The following is a 27,982-nucleotide window of genomic DNA, read 5'->3' as shown; positions in this document are numbered from 1 at the left end:
GGTGGAGGTCTTATGAAGGGATCTAAGGGATCAGGATCTTGTGAGAGCACTGGCCTGGGAGCCCGGGTTTTGGACCCTCGGGGTTCCCTTGGAGCCATAACCAGAATGCGAGTGTTTGTTCACAAGGAACAATACTGCAACCAAGCCAGAGGCTCTTGACAAGCCTGAACCCAGATATTTATATATGGGAACTGATCAGGATGACTAGGGTGACTGGTGACCCTTTTCCATACAGCCCCACAGAGGCTTGGGTCAAAAGAGCCCTCAGCTGGCCATCCAACTCCAAAGGCCAGCCATTCCAATTGACACAGGGAGCGAAGTTTTCCGCGAGAGAATTTAACCCCATATTCGTCCTCCTGTTTGGGGGGAAAAGCCAATTTAAAATTAGTGAGAAAACAATCCAACAGAGTATTCTTGGAGCAGGATCCTCCCATCTCTGCCCTTGATGATTTGGGAAGAAATGCAAAATTAAACATACAACGGATAGGACACTAACGTATGAACGACAAGATGAACAGGCGCCACAACAGAAATGAAACCAAATCTTCCCTTGTTCCTTGTCAGGAACCTTGGGGTCAGGGGAGGTTTCCCGGCTCGTCAGCCACCTCACTCTTGACTTAACAAATGGTTGCAACCAGCCAAAAAACTTACCTCCGGAGGTTTTCTTGAGGTCTGTGCCTGAGAGCCTCCTGCTGGATCCCGCCACAGAGTCTCGGCTGAACCGGGGTTCCTTACCCAGGGATCTCGCTGGGGCCTCCAAAATGTAAGACCAAGGGCCTTACCAAACACTCCGAGGAGCTGACTGCAGCGAAGAACACCCGGGAAGGAACACACTGGACAAGTTGAAAAGTAAAACAGACCTTTATTAGTCTGGCCAGACGGCACTCCCAAAGCAAAGTAGCTTACAGAGGCAACTGGCTCAGAGTCCAAGGCTGTTTTTATAGGGGGTTGCAGGGGAAGTTAGCAAGTAGAACTTACAGAAAAGAGAAAAAAATGTTGATGGCCAAAAGATGTTTGCAGATTGTCTTATAGATAGCTGTGTCTAGAACATCGGTTTCGGACAAACAAGGAGATGGGTAATTCACTTAGGAACTCTATGTTTGTTACAGATTTTATCTAGTGTCCCAGAACTAACAAGCACATTTTAACCATTAACTCACAATCAGTCACTATGTTGGGGCTTGAGTGGAGCTTTTATGATTACAGAGTTATGCAGTCCCACAGTGGCATGGCAGAGGGGCATCGCAAAGGAGAAATTGTCTATGGCAAGCAACCAGAAAACAGCAAAGCAGAAAGGAGCAGTAGGGAAATACCAGGAGCAGCAACAGCAGCCAGCCTTTCTGTCCCTTTATATTCCATTCAGGCTCCTCACCTTTTGAATAGTGCCACCTACACCCAGAGTGGCACACCCTTAGTCCCCTATGAATGCTTGAGGTTGTGGGGGGGGGGGATATCTAGGCAGATACAAGCCATAACAGCCACTATATGTGTTATACAATGGCAAAGAACACGGAGCCTGGAACTGGAGATGTAGCTCAGTGGTAGAAGGTGCTTTTTTCCCCATGGTCCTGGGTTCAACCCAAAAAAGGAATCAAAGCAAGAACTGAAGATTTGGTATGCTACTTCCTATGCTGAATTCATAAACAAAAAACAAAAAAAATCAAGATATTTCTGAGGAAGAAAGGAAAGTTCTTTGAAACCAAAAAAAAAGGCACAGTGGATTATGCCTATAATCCTAGCTACTCAAGAGGCTGACGCAGGTGGATTGTGTGTACATGGCCAATTTAATGAATTCTTGTCTCAAAGTAAAATGGGTTGGAATGTAATTCAGTGAGAGAACACACCTGGACTGAATTCCCAGTACCACCAAAAAACAAAACAAGACCCAAAAGACAAGAAAATTGGTCCTCCTATGGAGGTAACTGCAAGTTTAGAAGCTCGCAGCAGTTGCAACAGCATCTCAGTTCTGACGATGCTTAGCAAAAGAAGAAGCTAAGGAAGGAAATAAAGAAAGAGATTTTCTGGCCCAGGTCAATGACCAGGGTGACCTCCAAAATTTATCCCCTTGGAAATAGCCAGCAAAAATAGGGAAGAGGGATGAACGGACACAAGATTTGCTACTTTTCCCACACAGGAGCAGTTTGATAAGGCTAAACCAGCTACTCTGAATGGGTTGTATCAGCCAGAACTATCCCAGTCCCTCAGCTGCCATGGGAAACTAGTCTCTGGAACATGCACCAGAAACTCTCCAATCTGCATCTGTAGCCACAAAGACCATGGTCCCACCCATAGCAGTTTGACAGCCAGTGACATGCACAGACCCAAATGCATCTGAAACACAACTCTTTGGCATCTATTAATTTGGAGACTTTTTAAATGTTTGCAGTGTGAAAGCCTTCCAAGAATGAAAAGGACAAACCAGACCAAGAGCGGCTTTTCGATGAGCAGGAGGAAAACTGCCTATTGACCTGTGATCTCTGCAACAAAGGCTTTAGCAACATTGCCTCCTCAGGAAGCCATGTGAAGGTCCATTTAGACCAAAAGACTTACTCTTGCATTGTTTGCCCCAAATTTTTTTCCCTCTGATTTGTTAAAAGATCATGTGACCATTCATATCAATGGTGACTGCTTCATCTGCCCAACTTACAAGGAATGTTTCCCAGGTTTCACCCAGGTGAAAAATATGTACAATTTCTACTCAGAAAAGATGCACCAGTACACAGTTATGACAAGGCCTTCTGTCACCTCAGTGGGCTGTGACTCCATATGCTCTGGCATTCAGACTATAAAGACATCCTGTGTTCTTCCTGTGGGAATCAATTTAAGCAGAAAAGACAAACTATGGAAGCATGGGCAAAGAATGCATAATCCTGAGAAGGAGACCACGATAGCCAACTACAGCAGCTCCAAGATGTCCAAACCTCACATCACATCCATAGATTATGAGGACTTCACGTTCAAATGCCACTTGTGTGTGGGCTTATAGGAACAAGTCCTGCTGGCAAATCACTTATCAAAGAGGCATCCAGACATAAAGATAAAATAGGTGTCAGGGTTAACTCGACCTATCATAAAATTCAACCATAATTACTTTTGTCAATAGTATGATACATTTTGTAAAAGTGCCAGCAAGCTTAAAGCCCACATTCTGACCACTCAGCAGCCAAGCTCCTGTCAAGCATTCAGAAACTTTATCCTGTTGGTCCTGGAGAACCAGACTCTATGCTTAGTACCACACTCAGCAAGTTCCATAGCTACCTTTCCTGGCTGTTGCCAAAGTCCCACAGTGTAATGACCATAAATATCCTAGAGTCCAATCCAGAAAAATTTGCTAGGTGGAGAATATTCGACTTTTTCCAAGGCCTATTTCAGTTTTTATAACTTACATATGGCCCTGGTGGGGTTCTTTTTTATGTGAACCACCAAGATAGCTCTACTGTCCTTAGTTATTCCTATCACTGAATGGACTATGCATTTTATACCAGTTAGGATTTTTTTTTTTCAGTTGGGATTTTTTTTGAGGGAGTGGCTTTTGTTTTTGTGATGCTGAGGATGGATCTTAGGACCTTGGATATGCTGGACAAGTACTCTACCACTGAGACACAACCCCAGCCTTGTCCCAGTTATTTCAAGTTCTAAAATGTACGGGGGAAAATATTATGAAAGGACCTCTTTTTCCTAAGTGTCTTCTTCCTCAGCCCTGAAGTGGAATAAAGACTCTAAAACTGAATCATGCATTAACCAGAAATGCAGGTCAACACTGCTTTAACGCCAGAAATTCTGCATAGTCATTCTAAGGGAATAGTTTTGAGGAGGATATGTATTTGAAGAGATGGCCCATTTGTATTCAAAGACCCAACTTGGGAAACATTAACCAGCATTTATCTAAAGGCACACTGACACTGTAGACTTCATTCAGTGCAATATGAATATGGTGGAGTAAATTGGGTATAAATTTCAAATTTTTATTATTTGATTGGTACCCACAGTAATAGATATTTCATCATGTAGAATTCTTGTTATTCTGGGAAAATCTCTTGTTTTAACTCAGAATTTTCCTTTTAAAGAAAAACTTAATATACCTAGGGCTGAAAAGCATTTCATAGATGCTAAAGCTCACCCCTGGTTGACAATATTGGATCTATCTAGTTATTTAAATATGAAAATTTATTGTACATTCATTGAGTTGTAGTGTTCATAGCCTTGTGCCTCCCCCTCAGCAGGTATAAAACTAATAAATTTTTAATAAAAATAAATCTAGACAGAGGAACATGGGTATCATGTCTTCTCTTATGTTAATATATACATGAAGTGTGGTCAACAAATACAATGAATGCTTAAATTTTTAAACTGTATTACAGTAAAAGGCATATTCCTATTAATCTCCCTTAAAATACTCCCCTTTGCTTCACATTGTCCATCATTCTCGCCATTTTTTGAAGCAGTTCTGCAAGTCCTCTTTCATGGGTGTCTTTAGTTGTGCTGTTGCTGTTGTGGCTGCCTTGATGTCCTGCATCCATTCAAAATGTTTACATTCGTGGTCATTTTGACTTTGGGGAAGAGCCCAAAGTTGTACAATGCCAGCTCTAGTGAATAAGGTGGATGAGGACACACCATACTGGTTTTTTTTGTTGTTTTTTTTTTGGTACCGGGTATCAAACTCGGGACCTTGCACTTGCGAGGCAGGCGCCGGAATCACTGAGCTAAATCCCCAGCCAGCCATAATGTTTTTATTTGTCAGAAATTACCATAAATATTTGACCAACACTGAGTGGTCAAAAATATAGTGAATGTTTAATTTTTTTTAACATGTTACACTAAAAGATACATTGCCATTACTCCTCCTCAAAATACTCTCTCTCAGCCAGGTATGGCAGTACATGCCTATAATCCCAGCACTAAGAAGGCTGAGGCAGGAGGATCACTGCTAGTTCCAGGCCAGCCTGGGCTCCATAGTAAGTTCAAGCCTAAACTACATATTAAGGCCATGTGTTAAACAGAAAACAGAGCTGGGGATTTAGCTCAGTGGTGCTGCCACCTCCCTCGAAAGCACAAGGTCTTGAGTTTGATCCCCGATACCAAAAAAAAAACAAACCAAAAAACAGAAAACCTGCTTCTCATTTTTAACACCCTTATCCCATCATTTATGGCAATATGTCTTTTACTGTAATAAGTTTTTTTTTAATTTGAACATTCAGCATAATTTTGATAACCCCTTGTATATCTTTGTGTATCATAATTTAATCCCTGTAATAGTCCTATAAATAGGTATGATTTTCCCACTTTATAAATAAGAGTGAAACTATGACTTTTCAAGGTCATAGTGCTGATACAACTTCAATGTTGATAAGTGACAATATCATGGGTCTCTGCCTCTGGCTCCCCCTCGATCCTCCTCCCCCCAGCTCCAAGTGTACTTTGCAGGAGACTTTCCAAGTACAGGATGTCTAACAAAGGCTCTAAGACAACTCTGATTCACAGAGGTGGGATGCTGACCTAGAAGACTATGCAAGCAGGGATATCTCTGACAGGGATACTGCCTCAGTAAATGAGTTAGGTTTGATAACAACTTGACTCCTCTTTGCTGGCTTCTCTTAAAGGTTGGGTTTTTTTTGTTCATTAGTCATGTAACACTTACTGATGGATGCTGTGGTCCAAGCCTTAGGGTAGGTACTTTCATATTTAGTTACCTGATTTAATACTGACAGTAACTCTGTGTGCATTTTTTTTAGTACTGTGAACTGGAACCCAGCACTGACACATTGAGTTACATGCCTGGGCCTTCTCTGTGTGTGTATGTGGTACTAGTGATTGAACCCAGGGCCCTTGCACTGAACTACATCCCTAGCCCGTTTTTGTTGTTTATTTTGAAACAAGGTCTCACTAAATTGTTAAATTGCCCTGGCTGGGCTCAAACTTGGGATCTTCTTGCCTCAGCTTCTCAGAGTGCTGGAATTACAGGTGTACACCACCACACCAGGCTTATTGTGCAACTTTGATTATCCACATTTTATAGATGAGAATTTTAGGATCAGGAAGATAAACTGGTCCACCCAAGATCCTACACTAGAGAGTGGCAGAGCCAAAGCTATCCTCGAAACCCAAGTCGATAAGTCTGTGCTGGATCTAGAGCATGGTTCCTAGAGGGCTGGCCCCTAGCAAATATCTCATGGCAAGTAGTGGGCAAATGTAAGATGATCCAAAATCTACTAAGCAGATCTAGCAATACTTGGTTTTATACTCCAGGCTCCTACTTCTCTCATATTTGCTCACAAAAGCAAAAACAAAAACTTACATATCATTTAAGCAACCAAATCTTTTTAGCCCCTAGGTCACTTAAGGTCCTCCTCTGGGTTACTAGAATTCTCCTCTGCTTCACTTCATCACTTACTCCCCTACTTAGAGCCTTGCCTCCCACACAGCAAGTCTATTTCCTCTGCCCATGCTGGTCTCCTGTTTCTTCAACTCATATATATAGGAAGGATTTTTCAGAATCTTACTAAATTCACTCTTAACTAATATGCACTAGGCATTATACATAAGACAAATATTATCCGTGTTCTTATGGAGCTTAGAGACTAGCACAGAAGACAGATATTGAGCAAATAATTGTAAGTGTGATTAGCTTTAGAAAAGGAGAAAAATGTTAGACTGTGTGCACATAAAACAAGGGGAGATAAGATGAGGGAGCATTAGGGCCAGGGATTTAGCTCAGTGGTTCCACTGCCTGCTTTTGGAAGCACAAGGTCCTAAGTTCAATCCTGGTACCGAAAAAGAAAAAAAAAAAAAATGAGAGAGCATCAGCAGTGTGTGATGATGCACTCCTGGAATTCCAGCACTTAGGAGGCTGAGGCAGGAGTATTGCTGAGAGTTTGAGGCCAACCAGGGCTACATAGTGGGTTAAAGGCCAGCCTGAACTACATAGTGAAAACCTGTCTAAAAAAAACAAAAAAAAAGATGGGGGAGCATCAAGGAAGGCCTATTAGAGGGCAGTGGGGATAGTGTGGGGCACAGCAGTGCTGAGGAGGTGAGCAGGTATTCAGTAATGGCAGTATGGATCTTGAAAGATTTAGGTCTTTATCCTGAGAGTATTGGGAAGCCACTGGAAATTTAAGCATCGTAGGTAGATCACTGTGGTTACAATGTAGAGACCATTCTGGTTACAATGTAGAGTAGGGTGGAACCGTGATGGAGAGAGACTAGCTATAAGGATATAGTAGAAGTTCATACCGGAGAAAACAGGAACTTGGAATAAAGCAGCAGTGGAGAGGGTGGACAAAGAAATAGATGGAGTCAAAACTTGGACATGCTAGGGCACTCCTGTAATCCCAGCTGCATGGGAGTGGAAGTCAGCCTGGGGAACTCAGTGAAACACTGTCTCAAAATGGACTAATGGGGCTGGGGATTTAGCTCAGTGGTTCCAACACCTGCCTTGCAAACGAAAAGACCCAAGTTCCATCCCCAGTACCAAAAACAAACAAAATGGACCAATGAATAAAAAGAGCTGGGGATGCAGCTGGGTTCTCCCTGGGTTCAATCCACAATGCTGCCCCCCCCCAAAAAAAAAGGTGAATTCAAGAGGTATATAGATAATAGAATTGTCAAGATTTGGCCATTGGGAGAATAAGTCAAAGATGGTGCACAATTTTAGTCTTAAGCAATTAGATCACCAGGTTTTATCAGTTTGGTTTTTTGGAAGTTTTGTTTGCAGTACTTGGGCTTGAACTCAGGGCCTCATGCATGTTAGGCAAGCAGTCTACCATTGAGCTACATCCCCACCCTTTTCTTTAAATTTTATTTTGAGCCAGATGTGGTGGTGCACGCCTGTAATCCCAGCACTTAGGAGACTGAGGTCAAATGAGGACAGCCTGAACTACATAGTAAGACCCTGTCTCAAAAACAAACAAAACACAAAACAATTTATTTTGGGGCTAGGTCTTGCTAAACTCCCTAGGCTAGCCTCAAACTTTTGTGATCCTCCTGCCTCAACGTCTGAAGGAGCTGGGATTACAATCATGTGCCACCACCCCTGGCATGTGAGTGTCCTTGACATTACCAAACTCTACACTTTAAAATGATTTAGATCACTGTGGTACCTTCCTATAATCCCACCTACTCAGGAGACTAGGCCAGAAGGATTGCAAGTTTGAGGCCAGCCTGGGGAACTTAGTGAGACCTTCTCAGTGATAAAGCACCCCTGGGTTCAATTCCTAATATCAAAAATAATAAATAATAGTTTAGATCACAGGTGTCTAACCTTTTCACTTGCCTGGGCTGCATTGAGTGAAGAGGAATTGTCTTCAGCCACATATAAAATATATAAAATAGTTAATGTATATAAGCAATAAAACTTCCTTTATTTTTAAATTTTTTATTATAACTTTTTAAATAACACAATAAGCCAAATTTTTTTCTATTTTTTGGTACCGGGGATCGAACTCGGGACCTTGTGCTTTCAAGGCAGGCGTTGGAACCACTGAGCTAAATCCCCAGCCCCAGCCAAATTTTAATAATTAAATAAGAAAAGATGTGTGCTTAATAACAGTAAGCACCTGTCTTCACAGACACACGTATGTGTAAGTAGGTTTGTTTGTTCAGTGGTACTAGAGATTGAACTTAAGGCCTATGCCTGACCTTATATACCCAGCCCTTTTTATATTTTTTACTGTGAGACAAAGTCTCACTAAGTCACTAAATTCCCCAGGCTAGGCTTGAACTTCCAACCCTCCTGCCTCAGTCTTCCAGAGTGCCGGAAATACAGGTCTACACCATCTGACCTGGCTTAAAATACAGTACTGTTAGTAATCACTGCATTTTATTTACTGCACAAGTACATGTAGCATGTGATACACTCAAGTTTCCATTGAACTAAGTGTGAAGTGGGGAGGTAGCACTGCACTGTGCTGTCCCCTACACAACATTCCATTGTCATTATTACCTACAGAATTTACACTTGAGCACTGAGCAGTCAAGTCATGAAAAACATAACTAAAGACATGATAATATTAAAAGTTTATTGGGCTGGGGATTTAGCTCAGTGGTCTCTCTGCCAGCTGGGCAAGCACAAGGACCCGAGTTCAATCCCCAGTACCAAAAAAAAAAAAAGGTTTATTATCTTGTGGGGCTGCCTTAATAGTTTTTTCGGGGGTTAGTTTTTTGAGACAGGGTCTCACTGTATATTCTAGGCTAGGCTTGAATTCACTATATAGTCCAGGCTGCCCTTGAACTCACAGCGATCCTCGTGCCTCAACCTCCCAAGTGCTGGAATTATAGGTATGTACCACCATGCCTGCCAGAGACTACATCACAGTTTTTGTTTTGTTTTGTTTTGTTTTTGGTACCGGAGATCGAACTCAGGTCCTTGCACTTGCAAGGCAGGTGGCGGAACCACTGAGCTAAATCCCCAGCCCCTACGTCACAGTTTTTCAGGACTACATGCAACCCATGAGTCATGAATTGACATCCCTAGTTTAGATAGTAAATTTTGTTATGTGTATAATTTACCACAATTTTGAAAAGTGGACTGGCCTGGGAGTGTAGCTCAGTGTTAGAGCCCTTGCCTAGCATGCATAAGGCCCAGGGTTCCCTCCCCAGCTCCTAAAAAAAAAAAAAATGAGTAAACACAATAAAATAAAATCATCACAATGCTCAAGAGACTAAGGTAAGAGGATCACAAGTTTAAGGCCAGCCTGAGCAGCTTAGTGAAACCCTGTCTCAAAATAAAAACAGGGCTGTGAATGTAACTCAGTGATAGAGCACTTACCTAGCATGCATGAAGCCATGAGTTCAGTCCCCACTAGCGCGCGCGTGCACACACACACACACGTACACAATAATAAATAATGAAATAATAATACTAATAGTAAATGAAAGAAAAAGAATGAACCCTCCAGAGTGCTAGTATTAAAACATTAAATATTAAAAAGTGAAATAAAACAGGATATAATAAAAAAGAGACTAAGAAGGAACAATCAGATGAGAAATTCAAAAAAAAAAGTGTGCCACACGGAAAGCTAAGGGTTAGAAGTTTGAAGAAGGGAGCAATTACCAGTTCTGTTAGATGCAGTTTAAAGTCAGCTAAAAGGAGGCCTAATAAGCTTCCGTTTGTCTATTAGATTGAGATGTTTGGAAGCATTTCAGTTAATTACAAAATGATTAAGAGGCAAGGGGGCCCAGGGATTTAGCTCAGTGGTTCCAACGCCTGCCTCGAAAGTGCAAGGTCCCAAGTTCGATCCCTGGTACCAAAAAAAAAAAAAGAGGCAAGGAGATGGAAAAGCGAATACAGACAGCTTTTTCCAGAGGCACAACAGCAGCTGGGCATGATAGAGCACACCTGTAATCCCAGCACTGCCGAGGCTGATGCAAGAGGATCACAAGTTGAGGCCAGCCTGGCCTACACAGTTGAGACCCTGTCTCAAAAAAAAAGCAAAATAATCGCTTCTCGGCCTTTTGGCTAAGATCAAGTGTTAAAAAAAGCAAAATAGCCAGGCCTGGTGTTACATGCCTATAATCCGAGCACTTGGGAGGCTAAGGCAGGAGGATGGCCACAAGTTCAAGACCAGCCTGGACTACAGAGTAAGACCCTGTCTAATAAAAACAAAAAAAAGAACAAGAAAGGAAGAGAGAATAAAGGTAACACAAGAAGAGAAAGTGGGGTGAAACAAATGCTTCTTCCATCAACTTGAGATAACTGACATTCTACTTTTCTAAATAAGCCAGATATATATATTTTTTGATACCGGGGATTGAACTCGGGTCCTTGCGTTTGCACAGTAGGCAGTGAAACCACTAAGCTAAATCCCCGGCCCAAGCCAGATATTTTTAAATAAGCAGGTGGAAATTCACTAGTATAGACAGTGGGCAAATTTTTTTTAACATAAATTTTGCAGTTGCCCCAAATGATTTGAATCTATCTTACAGATAATTGTATAGTGTGCTAAGATCTCGTATACAACAGAGGACTTAGGAAAGCCAAGAGACTTGTATAGAAGGAAAAATGGGGGCTTTAAAGTCAGACCAGAGGATAAGGTCCAGCTCTGACCCCAAGTAAACCACTAAACCTCTCAGCTTGTTTCCTGCTCTGAAAAATGGACAAAAGCACCTCACCTATAAGATATACAAATCCAAGGACATAAATATACAAAGACCTGACATGGTCCCTCATACTTAAATAGATAAGAAGAGTGGAGGGCCCGGGGATTTAGCTCAGTGGTTCCACCGCCTGCCTCACAAGTGCAAGGATCCAAGTTTGATCCCCAGTACCAAAAAAAAAAAAAAAATGAAGAAGAAGAAGAGTACTTGCCTGGCCTGCGTGTGGCCCTGGGTTTGATCCCTAGCACTGGGTTTTGAAATCTGGGCATCACTGACTCCTAAACTAGTAGTAATTGTGAAGTCCACACCAGCCCCAGATCCAATTCCTGACCTTGGGAAAAGAATGGTTTCTGATAGTCTATTGTAATATCTTTTCCCTGATACTGTTTGTTTTAGTTACTTTTCTTTTTTCTTTTTTTTTGGTATCAGGGATTGAACTTGGGTCCTTACGCTTGCGCAGCAGGCAGCGAAACCACTGAGCTAAATCCCCAGCCCCTAGTTACTTTTCTTGTAGCTGAGACAAAATACCTGCACCCAAAGTTAAAGGAGGAAAGGTTTATTTGGCTCACAGTTTGTAGAGGTTTCAGTCCATAATTGGCTGGCACCAAGGCAGGGTCGATGGTAGAGGGGCATCGCAGAGGAGAAACAGTTGATGGCAGGCAGAAGACACCAAAAGCAAGGGACAAGCAACAAACTACAACTAACTAGCAGTAAGCCTCTTTTGTGTCCCTTATATTGTATCCAGGCTATCCACCGTTAGGGCAGGTAGCACTCACACCTTTAATCCTAGCACCCTTAATCTTAGCATTGCACTGTGAATCAGTCACACACTCTAGATCCAGCCACTTCTGAAAAAGCCCCACCTATGACCACATGAGGCTTTAGGGGGCATCTAGACGCAAGCTGTAACAGTGTTCTACCATGATACTGACCTTAGATGTCTAGAAAGGACCTTGAATTCTGATTGCAATAGTTCTCCTATTGCAATAGTTGAATGTGTCTTCCAGAAAATACCTAAATAGATTTTTTTTTTTAATGTAGCTGGGAGGGCCGGGGACTTAGCTCTGTGGTTCTGCCACCTGCCTCGAAAGCAGAAGGACCGAGTTTGATCCCCGGTACAAAAAAAAAAAAAAAAAAAAAAAAAATGTAGCTGGGAACATTGACTAACTCAATAACTGCAGCTGCAATAGAAGACTGTTTAAAAGATAATGTTATTGAACATTGACTGGGGCTGGGGATTTAGCTCAGTGGTTCCAGTACCTACCTCCCAAAGGGAAGGGCCCAAGTTCAATCCCCAGTACCAAAAAAAAAAAAAAATACTCTCTGCCTTTTCTTCTTTGTCAGCATGATTCACAGAGCCCATAAAGTGAAATAATAATAATGATAAAAATTCACATTTGTTGAACACTTACTATGCATAGAACTTTAAATCATTATAATAAACTTAAGAGATTGATACTAATATAAAACTTGTTTTATAGGTCAGGAACCTGAGCCTCAACAGAGCCCCACTTTACACATAATAAAAACATATCTCACTGGACATGGTGGTATACACCTGCAGTCCCAGCACTTGGGAGGCTGAGGCAGGAGTATCGCCATGAGTTTGAGGTCAGCCTGGGCAACGTAGTGAGTCCAAGTCCAGCCTGAGCTACATAGCAAGACCCTGTCTCAAAAAATCAAAAAAAAAAAAAAAAAGGAACACATCTCAGGGAGGTTGTGTAATTGGCCTATGGTCCCACAGTCACAAGACCAGGCCACAAATGGTATACTCAAGATTTGCACCTAGGTGATCTTACTCCAGAGCTGTGACTTTAGGGTGGCAAATGGTTCAAAACATATCAGAGCCAAGAAGATTTTTCAGGTACATGTACAACTGCTTGTACAGCTAGCACCTGGCATGCTAGAATAAGTATAACCTTGTAATCAACCAGGCCTAAGTTTGCCACTTACTAGCTCTGTGCTCTTGGATATAGCACTGTGGTTTATTTTCCTCATCTATACTATAACAGTTGTTGTCAGGCACTGTGGCACACACTTATAATCCCAGCTACTTAGGAAACCAAGGTAGAAAGACCTTAAATGTGGGCTACCTGGGCAATTTATCGAGACTCTGTCTCAAAATCTCAGAACATACTTTTTTCAGTAGTGGGGATTTGAACCTATGGCCTTCTCACTGAGTTATATTCCCAGCCCTTTTTTTATTTTGAGACAGGCCCTTGCTAAGTCACTAAATTGCCTAGGCTGAACTTAAAACCTGCAATTCTCCTACCTCAGCCTTCTAGACTGCTGAGATTACAGGTATGTACCACCATACCTGGCTTCAAAATAAAGAATTTTTTTAAATAAAGAATTTTCTAAAGGGCTGAAGTTTTGACTCAATGGTAGAGCACTGGTCTAGTGTGCTTGAGGCCCTTGGGTTCAGTCCCCACTACTGCAAAAGAAATAAAAGTTACGATTTTCAAAGGATTATTATGAGGAGCAAGCAAAATTTTATGAAATGTATGGCCTATGTAAACTTGGTAAATAGTACTGTAGCAGTTTGTATTATGTTGTATTATAATTATAAGTTGGGGTGTGATTGGTTTGTAGTTGAGAAGAGCTTAAGGATCAGAGAAGGGAAGAGATTTAGCCAGATCACATAAAGACGGAGCCACCAGTCCAGACTTCTGTTTTGGCTCCTGATGCACTGATAGCCATATGAAGAAAAGCCACTTTGTCACAGGAGCAGTCCTGGTAGTGAGACACAGTGTCTGTGAACCCCAAGGTAAAAAGACAAATTAATTTTCATAACAGGTGCACTCACTAATTACTGTTATTGCAAGCCCAAGGAGAGTGGCACTTTCCCAGCAATCTCTCAGTGAAGGGCGTCCTTAAGGGGCCCTTTTAGCACTCTCAAGGTGGGAAAGACAGTTACACCAAATGTCACCTCTTTGTTCTGTCATTTTATTTACCCAACAGACAATATAGTTGAGCTCTTTGCTAGGACAGGGGACACAGGAGAACAAGGAGGTCCCCAACCCCAAGGAACACAGAGGCACAGTCTGTTCCTCTTGAGCACTGACACAGGATTCTCATCAAGGCCACTCAACCAGTCCCACTCGGTCCTAAGAGCATTGGCACACTCTATGCAAAGCAGCAGTCCCCTCGTCCCTTCCAGTTCAATAACCACGTATCTTGATTTTGATGTGTTTCAGCCGGGAAGGGCTACCCCTGCAAGACGTGTAAGATAGTGCTGAACTCCATAGAACAGTACCAGGCTCACATCAGTGGCTTCAAACACAAGAACCAGTGAGTAACCATTCTTTGAAATTCAAGGATCTCCAGCAGGAGCTCAGGGCTTCAGTCAGAACAAAGCCAGTCTCTGGCCTAAATGGAACCCTGGTAGCCTTTTCTCAGTCAACAGAAGATCAGTCAGTTAAAAGGAAAGCGTTGCCAGGGATTTAGCTCAGTGGTTCTGCTGCCTGGCTCGAAAGTGCAAGGTCTGGAGTTCAATCTCTGGCACCAAAAAAAAAAAAGGAAAGTGTTTCCTCTATAATTTTAAAATTGTCTCCTTTCTAAATTTTCCTCCCATCAGCTTCCCACAGCCTTTGGGCTGCCTGGGCTGAATGTTTTAGAAGTGAAGTATAGATGATTTCCTTTGTGGTCCTCTAAGAGTACTTGGATGTCCTGGCTGGTACCAGTCTGACTAAGGAAGCATGAATCTGTACACTCACCCAACCCCCACTGGCCTGAAGCCCTAAGTCTTCACTGCCATCTCTGAAGCAGGAGCTCCCTCTACAGGTTATTACCAAACACCAACATCTTTGAGCAATACCGAACAGCTTCCAAGTAGTGGCCAAGACAGACCCAATTACTCTACGAATGACCTTAAATTCTGATGGGAGAAAACCAGCTAATAAAAGTTGTGATAAGGCTGGGGATTTAGCTCAGTGGCACCGCACCTGCCTCACAAGCACAAGATCCTGAGTTCCATCCCCAGTACCAAAAAAAAGTTATGGTAAGTGTGTTGAAAAGAAACAGTGAGGGCCGGGGATTTAGCTCAGTGGTTTCACCCCCTGCTCGGAAGCACAAGGACCCGAGTTTGATCCCCAGTACCAAAAAAAAAAAGAAAAGAAACAGTGAATAACAACGAAAAAAAGAAACAGTGAACATAAAGTGATAATAATCTTTTTTTTTTTTTTTTTGGTACCAGAGATCAAACTTGGGATCTTCTGCTTTTGAGGCAGGTGGCAGAACCACTGAGCTAAATCTCTGACCCCATAGTGATAATAATCTTGAAATTGCCAGGTGTGGTGGAACACATCTGTAATCTTACCACTTGGGAGGCTAAGGCAGGAGGATTGCTGTGAGTTCAAGACCAGCCTGGGCTACATAGTAAGGTCAAGGCCAGCCTCAGGTACATAGACCCTGTCTCAAAAAAACAAAAATTAATTAATCTTGAAAGTGCCTAATCCTCATTGAGCCTCTCCTGCTGTAATGAGCCAAGTAAATTCTCTCAAGTTATCCTCGAGACAACCCTAACTGGAAGGGATTATTGCTCATTTTACAGATGTAGGCAACCAGCATTCAAAGTGATACTGAGAGAGGGCTTGATTCAAAGTAAAGCCCATCTGGTTCACATCGTACTCCTCCCAGGATATCATGCTGAGAAGGAGGTTGTGTCACTATGTGATAGGAAGAAGATAGAGCCCAACCAGAAGGGCCCTGTGGCTCTGTCCTCTCCTCTCTAAAAGGAAATGTATAATATGAACACTGAGTTACAGGACAACCTTCTGAGATGGGTATCATCATCCACATTTTACAACTGAGGAAAGTGTCAGGCAGGCAAGATTGCCGAATTGATTGCTTTGAATTCGGTGGTTGATTCTGTGTTGCTTATTGAGCCTAATGAATTGAAAATGGCAGAGGGCTGGAGATGAAGCTAAGTAATAGAGTGCTTGCATAGCAACATTCAGTCCCTAGTACCACAAAAAAATAAGAGAATACGAAAATAGTGCTTGGGCCGGGGATTTAGCTCAGTAGTTCTGATGCCTGCCTCGCAAGCTGAGGACCCAAGTTTGATCCCCAGTACCAAAAAAAAAAAAAAATAGTGCTTTTTTCAGCAGTATATATACTGAAATCAGAATGATACAGAGAAGATTAGCATAGTCTCTGTGCAAGGATGACACACAAATTTCATGTTTTAAAAAAGAAAGTAATGGGCTGGGGATTTATCTCAGTGGTTCCGGCGCCTGCCTTGCAAGCACAAGGTCCCAAGTTCGATCCCCAGTACCTAAAAAAAAAAAGTAATGCAGCTGGGCATGGTGGCACACACCTATAATCCCAGCATTTGGGAGGCTGAGGCAGGAGGATCTCTCTGAGTTCGAGGCCAACCTGAACTACATAGTGAGACCCTGTCTCAAAAAAAAAAGAAGGAAAGAAAATGATGAACATGTAGAATGATGGAATAAAAAATATCTTTGGTCCTCTCTATTCTGCCTGGAGTCTCCTGTCCCATGCTGGAGCAAATCTTCCTCCTTATCTGTGGCTAATTGGAGAACTGTTGGGCTTATCTTAGGTGAAATGAGGCAAGCCCCAGCATCCCAGCCTGGCCCTCACACAGCCTCCAGCATACCTGCCTTGAAGTCTGGCTAGTGGCAATTTCAGTAGACAACCTGCCCTACTTGAAACTGCTAGTGCTGTTTATTGTTCTCTTCCTAAACTTCTTAACTGTGTGACCTTGGCCAAGTCAATAAACCTCTCTGAGCTTCTACTTATTCTATAAAATTAAAGCTACAGTTTGTTGAATAAATCAATAGTTCATTATCATTAACTTCTCACCAACAGCTCTAAATTGGGACACCCCCCTTTTACAGCCAGAGGAAGCCTAATGTGTTAAGTTAGTGGCCCATAGTGGCGTAGTTAGTTGGAGTTAGACCAAGGATTCATATCCATTTGATTCCAAACATCATGTATTTTGGCCTATCACTATCAAATGGAACTGATTAACCTGATCTTATAGGCTATGTGAAGTTTAGAGATCATATGTGTGAAGTACTAGTGTTAATAAGTTTGTTTACTAAAGATAAACTTTGATTTTTTTCAACAAACATTTCTTCAGCACCTATTATGTACCAGGCCCTGTTTTTGGCACACTGGGGTATAGTAGGAACCAAAACCAATGTTACCCCTGACCCTTTGGATCTTCCCTCTAGAGATGAAAGCTGACCCTAAACAAATCCATAAACAAGTGAGACAATATCAGGTGGTGCTAGATGCCCAGAAGAGATTGGAGCATGAAAGGAGAGCCACTTGGTTTTTTTTATTGGGTTGGTTTGGTTTGGTTTTTGTTTTGTGTTTTGTCCAGTACTGGGGATTGCACCCAGAGCCTTCACACTGAACTGGATGCCCAGCCCTTTTTTTAAATTTTGAGACAGGGTCTCACTAAGACATTAAGTTGCCCAGGTTGGGGTTGAACTTAACGATCCTCATGGCTCAGCCTCCCAGAGTGCTGGGATACAGGTGTGTACCACCGCACCCAGTCTGGAGAGCCACTTTTGACTGAATGTTAGGGGAAGGATGGTACAGAATGAGCCTGGTAAATTAAGAACCATCCAGGTCCTCTAGGGCCCTGTAGGCAGAGTAAATGGTTTGGTATAGTAGAAAGGTATGGGCTGCAAACCTGAACCTACCACTTAAAAACTTACTTTGGGCCAGCCATTTAAACTTTCTGAACTTTAATTTCCTTATATATAAAATGGGGATCCTGTTCCTTAGCGGGTAGAATTGCCATGAGGATGAAATGGGATAATGGAAGCAAAGCACCAGTGTCATGCCTAGCAGTAGGCCTCAGTAAAGGAATGCTGTCTTATTGTTCTAAGGTACTAGAAGAACTGTACTACCTTGAGGACAGGCTATTTTGTTTTTTCTTGGTACCGGCGATCAAACTTGGGACCTTGGGCTTGCGAGGCAAGTGGTGAACCACTGAGACAGGCTATTTGGCACACCTTTACAAGTGTGCCATTCACTGACCCAGTGCCTTTGTTTCTTCTCAAATTACAGGTCACCAAAAACAACGGTATCACCCTTGGGCCAGATTCCAGTACAGAATCAACTCATTCAAAAAGATTCAAGCACCTTGGAAGACTAAAGATGTTTCTGTCCAACAGCTCGTGTTGGACTAGCCATGAGCCAGCTTCCTGTGACTGTGGTCAGCTCCTGGCTCCCTCTTTCTCCTTTCTTACACCAGGAGAAGATGTAGTCCTAAGCCTCTGATTGGCCCAGGGAAATCCACTCCTGCTCCTCCTCCTTGGTATGGACCCTGTAGGTCATTACAGGGAGGCAGGGGTATTAAGAAGATTGGAGTAGTAGTTTGAAGAATGGCCTTCCTCCTTCTTCAGCCCCTCTGGGCCATATATTCTGTGGCCCCAGTGCCTATTTTCCTCTCAAGGTCAGTTTTGGGCAAAAATTCCTGCAGCTAAAGACCAGAATTGTCCCTGGGCTCCAGGCATCTCTGGTGGAACTGGAGCTTTCATGCAGACTTTGGCAAGAAAGGAAATAGTTAGATGGAAGTGGCTGCCACATGGAAGCTTAGAGCTTATATCACAATCTTCCCGCACAGACACCCTCCCAAAGTACAGGCTTTCCTGAGCCTTGGACCAGATGCTGCCCCGCTGTGCAGTTCTGCCAACTGTGATGTGTCCTCCTGGAGCACTGACACTGTTCTGGCAGAGCATTCCCATCCCTCTTGCCATCTCCATGGTTCCTGATGGTGCTAAGGATCTGTGACAGCTAAGGACAAGCTGGAGCTGGAAGAGGCCTCAGTGCCCAGTGGAACCATAGGAAGCTCCAATGGGGACCTTTTGCCTCCTCCATTAGAGGTCCTCTGGCCCAAGGTCATGTGGGAAGTCCCCCACCTGCTACTTTCCTTTATGGTTTTGTGCCCTTAAAAGCAAATTGCCTCACGCCAGCCAGCTGAGAGATTCATTGCTACCTTTCAGCCCTATTAAACCTTTCCTTCCCCTTGTGCAGTGGATCACAATGCCCAGGTTGCTGTGGTGCTATCCTTCACTCATCATCCACAGAGAAACTCCCGGGTACCAAGGAGACAGGGGGCCCCCCAGGGAAAGAAACAGAAAGCTGGTGCAAGTTTCTACAGTAAGGAGCTGGGCAGTTTATAATCCCAGCACTTGGGAGGCTGAGTCAGGAGGATTGATGCAAGTTTGAGGCCAGCCTGGGCTACATAGTGAGCTCAAGGCCAGCCTGAACTACATAGTAAGACCCTGTCTCAAAAAAAGTTTCTACAGTGAGGAAACATGTTTCCTGGACCCCAAACCCAGGTTTCTTTCAACTTCACTGTTCTGTGGCCTGGTACTTTCCTGGGAGAGCAGTTTTTCCATGTAGCTTTTGAGCGGGAATTCCAGGGAGTGTCATCTGAGGCTCCTCTTCATTGGATTAAAGAAGCCTCCAGCTGCTGTTGTGGCCTCTCCTCCACTGTCTATCCTTCACCTGTGAAATGCTTTGCGGTGTGTGTGTGTGTGTGTGTGTGTGTGTGTGTGTACACATGTGCCTGTGCACTTATGCTCTTTGTCTCTTGATCACCACAATATCCAAATAAAGACCATCTTCCATGAGCCAGATTGCAGCTTAACAGACACAAGGATTATGGGGCCATATTCCCCTTGGAACTAATCTATCTGTCTTGATACCCCTCTCCCCACACACTTAGATTCCCAGGCCCCTCAGTACTGATCTTAGGAGTTAGGAGAAAGACAGATGTCAGATTGCTTGATAGGTAGATCCTGGTAGTGGCATGGTCTCACAAAGTAAGCAGCCACTCAGGCCAGGGGTGGCAGCAGCACCTGCAAAACAAATTGGGCAAAGCTCAATGTTTAATTTATATTCCAAGCCTCCCCATGCTGGAATTTACCCAATTCCAAAGTATTAGACTGTTTATAACTAAGAAAATCAAATCAAAGTGATTAAATGAAAAAGGAAATGTATTGATTGACCTGATGAAAATTCCAAGCACAGCTGGCCATGGTGGAGCATGCCTGTAATCCCAGCACTCAGGAGGCTGAGGCAGGAGGATCGCTGTGGGTGTGAGGCCAGGCTCAACTACATAGTGAGACCCTGTCTCAAAAGAAAAAAATCCCAAGTTCTGACTGTCATCAGGAATAATTTCATCTTGCTCTGAGTGGCCTCTTTCTCGGGCACATTCCAACAGGGGGCATGATGGCCACTGGCCACTCCTGGTTTGTATCCTGATATATCAGTAACAGTAGTGGTTATCTTTGACAAAGGGGCCAAACACCTTCACTGGAAGAAAGATAGCCTCTTTAATAAGTGGTGCTGCAAAAACTGACTTTCCACATGCTGATAATTGAACCTAGACCCATATCTCTCACCATGCACTAAACTAAAATCAAAATGGATCAAAAATCTAAACATTAAAAAAGAATCTGCTTGAAGATAGAATAGGTAAGACTCTTGAAGACATAGATATAGGCAAAGATTTTACGAACAAAACGTCCATCAAGGGCTGGGGATTTAGCTCAGTGGTTCCGGCAACTGCCTTACAAGCGCAAGATCCCGAGTTTGATCCCCATCCATCACACAGGAAATATTATAAAGAACAACTAAGATCACATAAAAAGCTTTTGCACAGCAAAAGAAACTACAATAGAGCAAAGAGACAGCCCTTGGAATGGTAAAGAATTTTTACCAGCTACTCCTCACACAATGGACTAACATCTAGACTATAACTCAAAAAAAATCAGACCCCCCCCAAATTTAAAGACCCAATCCAAAAATAGTCATCTGAAGCAAATAGGCACTTCTCATGAAGAAGTACAAACAGCAAATATATGAAAAAATGTTGAACATCACTGGTCGTTTGAGAAATACAAATTAAAACTGGAGATTCCATCTCTTCTAAAGAATGGTTATCATCAAGAAATCAGTAACGGGCCAGGGATTTAGCTCAGTGGTTCTGGCGCCTGCCTTGCAGGTGCAAGGTCACAAGTTTGATCCCTGGCACCAAAAAAAAAAAACAAAAACAATAAAAGAAATCAGTAACAGGGCCGGGGATTTAGCTCAGTGGTTTCGCTGCCTACTTCGCAAGCGCAAGGACCCGAGTTCAATTCCCCAGTATCCCCCAAAAAAGAAGGATAAACGAGTTGTTTTTAGGTATGTGGATGCACCTTGAGACCACAATTTTAAAAAATAAATCAGACACAATTTTTTGAGCAAGGTCTCCCTATGTAGTTCAGGCCAACCTTGAACTCACTTTGTAGCCTAGGCTGACCTTGATCCTCCTGCCTCAGCCTCCAGAGTGCTAGGATTACAGGTGTGCACCACCATGCCTTGCCAGACACACATTTAAATACTGCATTATTTCTCTTGAGTGACAAACCCAAAGGGTAAATAAGGAGCATAATGGAGGATAAATATTGGGAAGTAGGAAGAACATGTTCAAATGGGAAGACAAAAGGGAGAAAACTAATGGAAGAAAAAAATGGAAACAAGGCCTTTTTTGTTTGTTTTCTTGAGATAGCATATTGCTATATATTTCAACTTGGCCTTGAACTCACTGTGAGCCCAGGCTGGCCTCAGATTTGCAGTGATCCTCCTGCTTCAGCCTACCAAGTGCTAGGTTTACAGGCATCTGCCACCACATCCAGCACAAGGCTTTTGTAAATGGAGAAGGGGAAGAAGGTTGACAGGAGGAGTGGGGAATGGAAAAAAGAAAAAAATAATAATTAATATATATTATGTACAGCTACAAATTCCCTACAATGAATGTGATCATAATGTATAACAAATATGTACTAATTTTTTAAATAAAGTAAAAAAAAAAAATGATGGAAGAAACATCTCTATCTACTAGCCTAACTAAAATCCTGGAATTGACTCAGTTCCCACCCTAAACTAGTCACTGTGGCTAGGGGTGTCAGAGCTCTGATTTGAGGCCTAGTAATGTGCCTGAATCCTGGGAAGAAATCAGCTCTGCCTAAAGCACATCAACTGAGAAAGGGTAGAGATGCAACCGAGAAAGAAAATTGTAGGCTGGGCATGGTGGCACACACTTGTGATCCCAGCACTTGGGAGGCTGAAACAGGAGGGTTGCTGTGAGTTGAAACCCAGCCTGGGCTACATAGTTCAAGGCCAGCCTGAACTACAAAGCAAGAACCTGTCTCAAAAAACAGAAAGCAAGTTGTAAGATTCTTGCCAGACTAGAGGGACAAAAACAGTGTTCTCTGCCAAATCCAGGAACTGTTTTTATCAGCCATTTCCTTTTTTCTCTAACTTCGAGATATAGCATACATTTAGCAATGTACACCAGGGCCAGGGATTTAGCTCAGTGGTTCCAGCGCCTGCCTCACAAGCGCAAGGTCCTGAGTTCGATCTCTGGTACCAAAAAAACCCCAAAAAAGCAATGTACACCAATTTTTAGAGTGAAGAGTCATCATATATATAAATATCTGACCACTCACCTTCTAGATCAAGATATACAACATTTCCTGGCATAGGCAATCCCTGGGTTTCAACCCCAGCACCAAAAAATAAAAGATACAGCATGTTGCCAGCTTCCCAGTTTTGTTCATTGCTCTAATCAGTCACAGTCCCTCAGAACCACTGTGTTGACTTATATCACCATAGCTAAGTTTTGCTTGCTCCTAAGTTTTATAAAAATGGGATTATACATATATCCTCTTTTCTACAGCATTATATCTGAGGCTCACCCATGTTACTGTATCAGAAGTTTACTTTTTGGTAGCCAGGCATGGTGGCACGTGCCATAATCCCAGCACTCTGGAGACTGAGGCAGGAGGATCGCTTCAAGTTCAAGGCCAGCCTGGGCTACATAGTGAGTTCAGGGACAGCCTGAACTACAACTGGAGACCCTGCCTCAAAAAAGGGGGGGAGGGGCCAGGGATTTAGCTCAGTGGTGCCGCTGCCTGCCTTGAAAGCACAAGGTCCCAAGTTCAATCCCGAGTACCCCCCCCCCAAAAAAAAGACCACAGGACCCACAGTATAGCAGTTAAACATCAGAAGCAGCTCCTGCCAGTGGTTCTAGTGGCCAGGGAAGTCTCACAGAGAGGCATCAGCTCTGGAGAGGCAATCTGGTGCAATGACAAGGAACTCAGACTTAAAATGAGGAAGCCAGGGTTCAGATCTCAGCTTGTCCCTGGCTGAGTAGTGTATGTATGACCTTGGTTAATTAACCTATACTTCAGGGTGAGACACTAAAAGGATAGCTAGCTGTAACCCCAGCACTCAGGAGGTTGAGGTGGGAGGATCGCCACAAGCTCGAGGCCAATTTGAGCTACATAATGAGTTCAACGCCAGCCTGAACTACATAGCTAGACCCTGTCTCAAAAAAACAAAAAATAAAAATGGATAGCTAGATATGAAATAATTATAGTATCTGATATGTGGTAAGTGCTATCTAAATAATGGCTGGTGCTGGTTTGGGAGGTTTGTTTGCGGTAAAGGGGATTGAACCCAGAGTGCACTGAGCTACATCCCCAGCCCCTTTTATTTTTTGACAGGGTCTTGCTAAATTGCCCAGGGTGGGCTCAAACTTACAATCTTCCTGCCTCACACTCCCAAAGTGCTCCTTTGAACTCTTAACAGTCATCTTCCATTGCTGGGGTTTTAACTCAAGTCCCTCAGGCTCTGTAGCCAGTGACACGTGAGGAGAAGAAATGGAATCATGTATAAAATAGAATCAAGATGAAATGGGAACTGGGCATGGTACACCTGCAGCTCCAACACTCTGGGAGGCTGAGGCAGGAGGGTCAGAAGCTCAAGCCCAGGCTGGGCAATTTAGAGATTTAGTAAGATGGGATTGGGCATGATGGCACATACCTGTGACACTGAGGTCAAGGCCAACCTGGACTATGTAGTGAATTCAAGGCCAGCCTGTACTACATAGCGATAACCTGTCTCAAAATAGAAAATAAGCTGGGGGTGCAGCTTAATGCAAAGGTCCTGGGCTCAGTCCCCAGTCCCTACTACTGCTAAATAAATAAATATTCACACCGGATGTGGTGGCACATGCCTGTAATCCCAGCACTTGGGAAGCTGAGACAGGAGGATCATCAGGAGTTCGAGGCCAGCCTGGGCTAAATAGTGAGACCCTGTCTCAAAACAAACAAACAACAAAAAAAAAAGTCATGCTTTCAGCCCAGAACTAGATGCAAAGCAAGTTTGGGGGCTATAAATAACCCCTCAGTGTGGACACCAATCTGTACATGTACCCATATAGCAGCCATGAATACGGATGTGAGGGACACTAGCCTGGGATTCAGGGGTCCTGGATGTTGGTCTAAATGCTACCACCAGCTTGGCATGGTGGTACATGCCTGTGATCCCAGTTCTGGGGAGGTTGAGGCAGGAGGATCACTGAGAGTTCAAGGCCAGCCTGAACCATGTAACAAGACCTTGTCTCAATCCATTGATGGCACCACCAACTTCTATAAAATTCAACTCTATAAAATGGAAGTTGGAAGAAATCACAATGCCCTGCTGGATTCCTGAAGAAGTAGTGATGGACAGTTAGGAGTTCTCCCCAAAACAGATAAAGAAGAAACCCCTTCCCTGGGAGTGGCCCAGCCAGATGAGCTGATGTCATCCCATCCAGACCCATGGTGCAGAGTCACTGGTGTCCACCCCTAAACAGCCTCCTCTGCTCCGTGCCAACCTGGAATTACAGTTCCCCCACTCCCTGCTCACTGTCCATATCCGGTGCTTCATCCTAGAAATGTCACAGTGGCCCCGCCAATGGGCCGGCTCTCCGCACAGCGAGCTCAGTGACCTCTAGGTGGAGAATGTGCCTTTGTGCTGAGCAGGGCAGACCTACCTTGGGGCCTTACTATTGATTCAATGCCAGAAAGAACAGGGTAACTTTTCTGAACCTCCATTGTATTTGATGTTTCATTTAACCCTCCAAACAACTGGAAAAGACTTGATTTCACAGGAGAAACCCAGGGCAAAGAATTGGCAGAGCTTGTACAACCACGCAGCCTTGGAGAGATGTCCCCCATGCTCCCAATTATTTCTTTGCATTTTCTGTGGTTTCTGCTTCTTCAGGATGCCTTGCCCTTCCCTTAGGACATTGGTCAGGGGACATCTCTCTTGGAAGGCTATAATTTAGTGACCTGCCTGGGAGCCACCTGATGTCCAGCCTGATCCTGTTGTTTATGCTTTTCCTCCAGGGCATATCTGTGCTCTGTCCTTAGACCCTGTGGTTCAGAGGCAGTGATCTTACTCCCCGACTGTAAAGGATGAGCCTGAGACCCAGCCTGAGCTGTCAGAATCAAAAGTCCAGAGTGATTTGCCAACATTGTAAGGGTGATCTGCCTGATAATGAAGTCAGTGCAGAGGCATCACCATGACATAAGACATTTCTTTTTCTGATTTTTTGGTTTTTCTTTTTGAGTTTTTTGTTGTTGTTTTGCTTTGTTTTTTGTAATGAGAATTGAACCCAGGGCCTTTGCACTGAGCTACATTTCCAGCTCTTTTTTTTGCTGTTTTATTTTGTTTTGGGTACCGGGGATTGAACTCGGGACCTTGCAATTGCAAGGCAGGTGCCGGAACCACTGAGCTAAATCCCCAGCCCTCCAGCTCTTCTTTTATTTTTTATTTTGAGACAGAGTCTCATTGTCACTAAATTGCCCAAGCTGGGCCTGAACTTGGGATCATCCTGCCTCAGCCTCCCGGAGTACTAGAATTATAGGCAAATGCCCTACTGAGAAGGCACTGTCTTCTGATGAGTACCTGGATCTAGTCATTCCTGAAGCTAGTATCCCCAGGAGTTTTTAGTTATGACTTTGACTGAACTCCATTTGAACTTGGTTTCCTTCTTCCTTTTGTTTTTTTTTTTTGTCGTTGTTGTGTATTTTTGTTTTTTGGGGGGGGTTTTGGTACCGGGGATCGAACTCAGGATCTTGCACTTGTGAGGCAGGTGGTGGAACCACTGAGCTAAATCCCTGGCTGTTTTCTTTTTTCTTCTTTCTTTTTTTTTTTTTTTTTTGGTACTGGGGAATCAAACTCAGGACCTTGCGCTTTCAAGGCAGGTGGTGGCACTACTGAGCTAAATCCCCGTCCCTTCTTTTCTTTTTTGTGACAGGGTCTCCTATGTAGTTCAGGTTGGCCTTGAACTCAGTATATAGCCCAGGCTGGCCTTGAATTGTCAGCAATCCTCCTGCCTCAGCCTCCCAAGTACTGGATTAAAGGTTATAATTTGTTTCTATTCCTTTTGATCCACAACTCTGCCTAGGGAGTTGGGACATAGCTCAGGGACTGGGTGCTTGCCAGGGACTCTAGGTTGGGTCCCCATATTAAGGGCTGGGGATTTAGCTCAGTGGTACCAGGGCCTGCCTCACAAGCCCAAGGTCCTGATTTTGATCCCTGGCATCACAAAAGAAGAAGAAGAAGAGGAGGAGGAGGAGGAGGAGGAGGAGGAGGAGGAGGGAGAAGAAGAGGAAGAAGAAGGAGAAGAAGAAGAGGAAGAAGAAGAAGGAGAAGAAGAAGAACAACAACAACAACAACGAAGAAGAACTACCTAGAACTTGATCCCCTTGTTTTTTCAAACTGGAGAACTTCCCTCACCCTAAAAATATCACTGACCCCCAAGGTGGAGTTGGCTAGCTACCCTTCTTTGCTCTCAGATTCCCTGTGATCTCCACTGGTATTAATTTTTGGGGGGGGGGGGTACACCGAGGATCAAACTCAAGACCTTGTGCTTGCAAGACAGGCGGTGGCGGAACCACTGAGCTAAATCCCCGGCTCTGGTATTAATCTTGATTTACTGTTATGATGATCTATTTAATTTCTTTCTTCTAGCTGGGCATAGTAGCACAGACCTGTAATCCCAGCACTTAGGAGGCTGAATCAGGAGGATTGCTTCAAGTTTGAGGCCAGTTTGAGCTACATAGTGAATTTGAGGCTAGCCTAAACTACATAGTGAGACTCTATCTCCAAAAAACAATTCCTGGCTTCCTCTTTTTTTTTTTTCTTTTCTTTTTTTTTTTTTTTTTTTTTGTGGCTTCCTCTTTTACATTAGGAACTCTTTGAGGGCAAGAACTAGATCTTATTCATTATACTGGACTCCTGTTACCTAGCATAGACTCGTGATTACTTTGTTTTCTTTTGTTGCCATGCTGGCAGTCAAATTCAGGTCCCCTGAACATTAAGCAAGTGCTCTTCCACTGAGACACACCCCCAGCCCAGGTAAGACTTCATGTAGGAGATGAACCTCTACTGCAGGGATGGCAACCCTTTTAGAGACCGAGTGCCCAAACTGCAACCCAAAACCCACTTATTTATAACAAAGCGCCGACATTGCAATTAAACCTGAATATTGAGGTTTTGGTTTAGAAAAAACAACTGTTATCTGTGTTGGCTGCTGGGGTGGCGTGGCTCACAAGCCAATAGAGAGGGCTCTGTGTGCCCACCATGACATGTGTGCCATTGGTTTGCCACCACTGCTCTATTGGCCACGAAGATCAAAAGAGCCAGCTTGCTGGGAAAAGAGGAGGTTAGTGAGATGGCTTAGAGAGGTGGGTTGTGAGGTAGAACAGATTGATTTTTGTTTTGTTTGGGGTTTTTGTTTTGTTTTTGATAGTACTGGGGTTTAAGGCCATAGCCTTTGCACTGAGCTACATCCCACCCCCTTTTGTTTCCCCCATTAAGATTATTGATACATTTTAGGTATAAAATACAGTTACATTCATCATTGGGATCTTGTACCATTACACGAGTCTCTTGGTTCTTATTTTTTTCCCCTTCCCCTGCCCTCCCTTCACCCCCTCCACCCTTTCCTATTTGCAAAGACTGTTTCCATTTTTTTCTTTTCTCATATTTTTTCTTTTCCCTTCTTTCCTTTCCCCTACCCCTCCCA

General features: G+C 43.4%; 1 protein-coding gene, 1 non-coding gene and 1 pseudogene across 6 annotated transcripts in view; all 3 read left to right on the top strand.

Moving 5' to 3' along the window:
- Positions 1–21,131, top strand: part of Znf346 (zinc finger protein 346) — a 60,711-nt gene extending 39,580 nt beyond the window's left edge. For 2 of the 4 annotated variants that reach the window (XM_004836304.4, XM_004836302.4), the window contains 2 exons: positions 14,289–14,382; positions 18,136–21,131. In XM_004836304.4, coding sequence (XP_004836361.1) covers positions 14,289–14,382; positions 18,136–18,223 — 182 coding nt within the window. In that variant the 3' untranslated portion in view covers positions 18,224–21,131. Of the gene's footprint in view, positions 1–14,288; positions 14,383–18,135 lie in introns of those variants that run through there. The other 2 variants (XM_004836303.4, XM_021238999.2) reach the window with 2 other exon arrangements.
- LOC147822938 (uncharacterized) lies at positions 1,913–11,339 on the top strand (annotated as a pseudogene). The gene is made up of 2 exons (XR_015444896.1): positions 1,913–1,918; positions 2,387–11,339. The product of XR_015444896.1 is annotated as an uncharacterized LOC147822938 (transcript).
- Positions 16,184–16,291, top strand: LOC147822937 (U6 spliceosomal RNA). Its single transcript, XR_015444916.1, has one exon. It is a non-coding gene; the product is annotated as a U6 spliceosomal RNA (small nuclear RNA).
- Positions 21,132–27,982: the final 6,851 nt, after the last annotated feature.

Source organism: Heterocephalus glaber, unplaced genomic scaffold (assembly GCF_053883595.1).
Source record: "Heterocephalus glaber isolate CG9 unplaced genomic scaffold, H.glaber_assembly_v1.0 deba00001606, whole genome shotgun sequence".
In the NCBI taxonomy this organism is placed as follows: domain Eukaryota; kingdom Metazoa; phylum Chordata; class Mammalia; order Rodentia; family Bathyergidae; genus Heterocephalus; species Heterocephalus glaber.
Note: the sequence above shows the minus strand (reverse complement) of the source record. Positions and strands in the feature narration are given on the sequence as shown.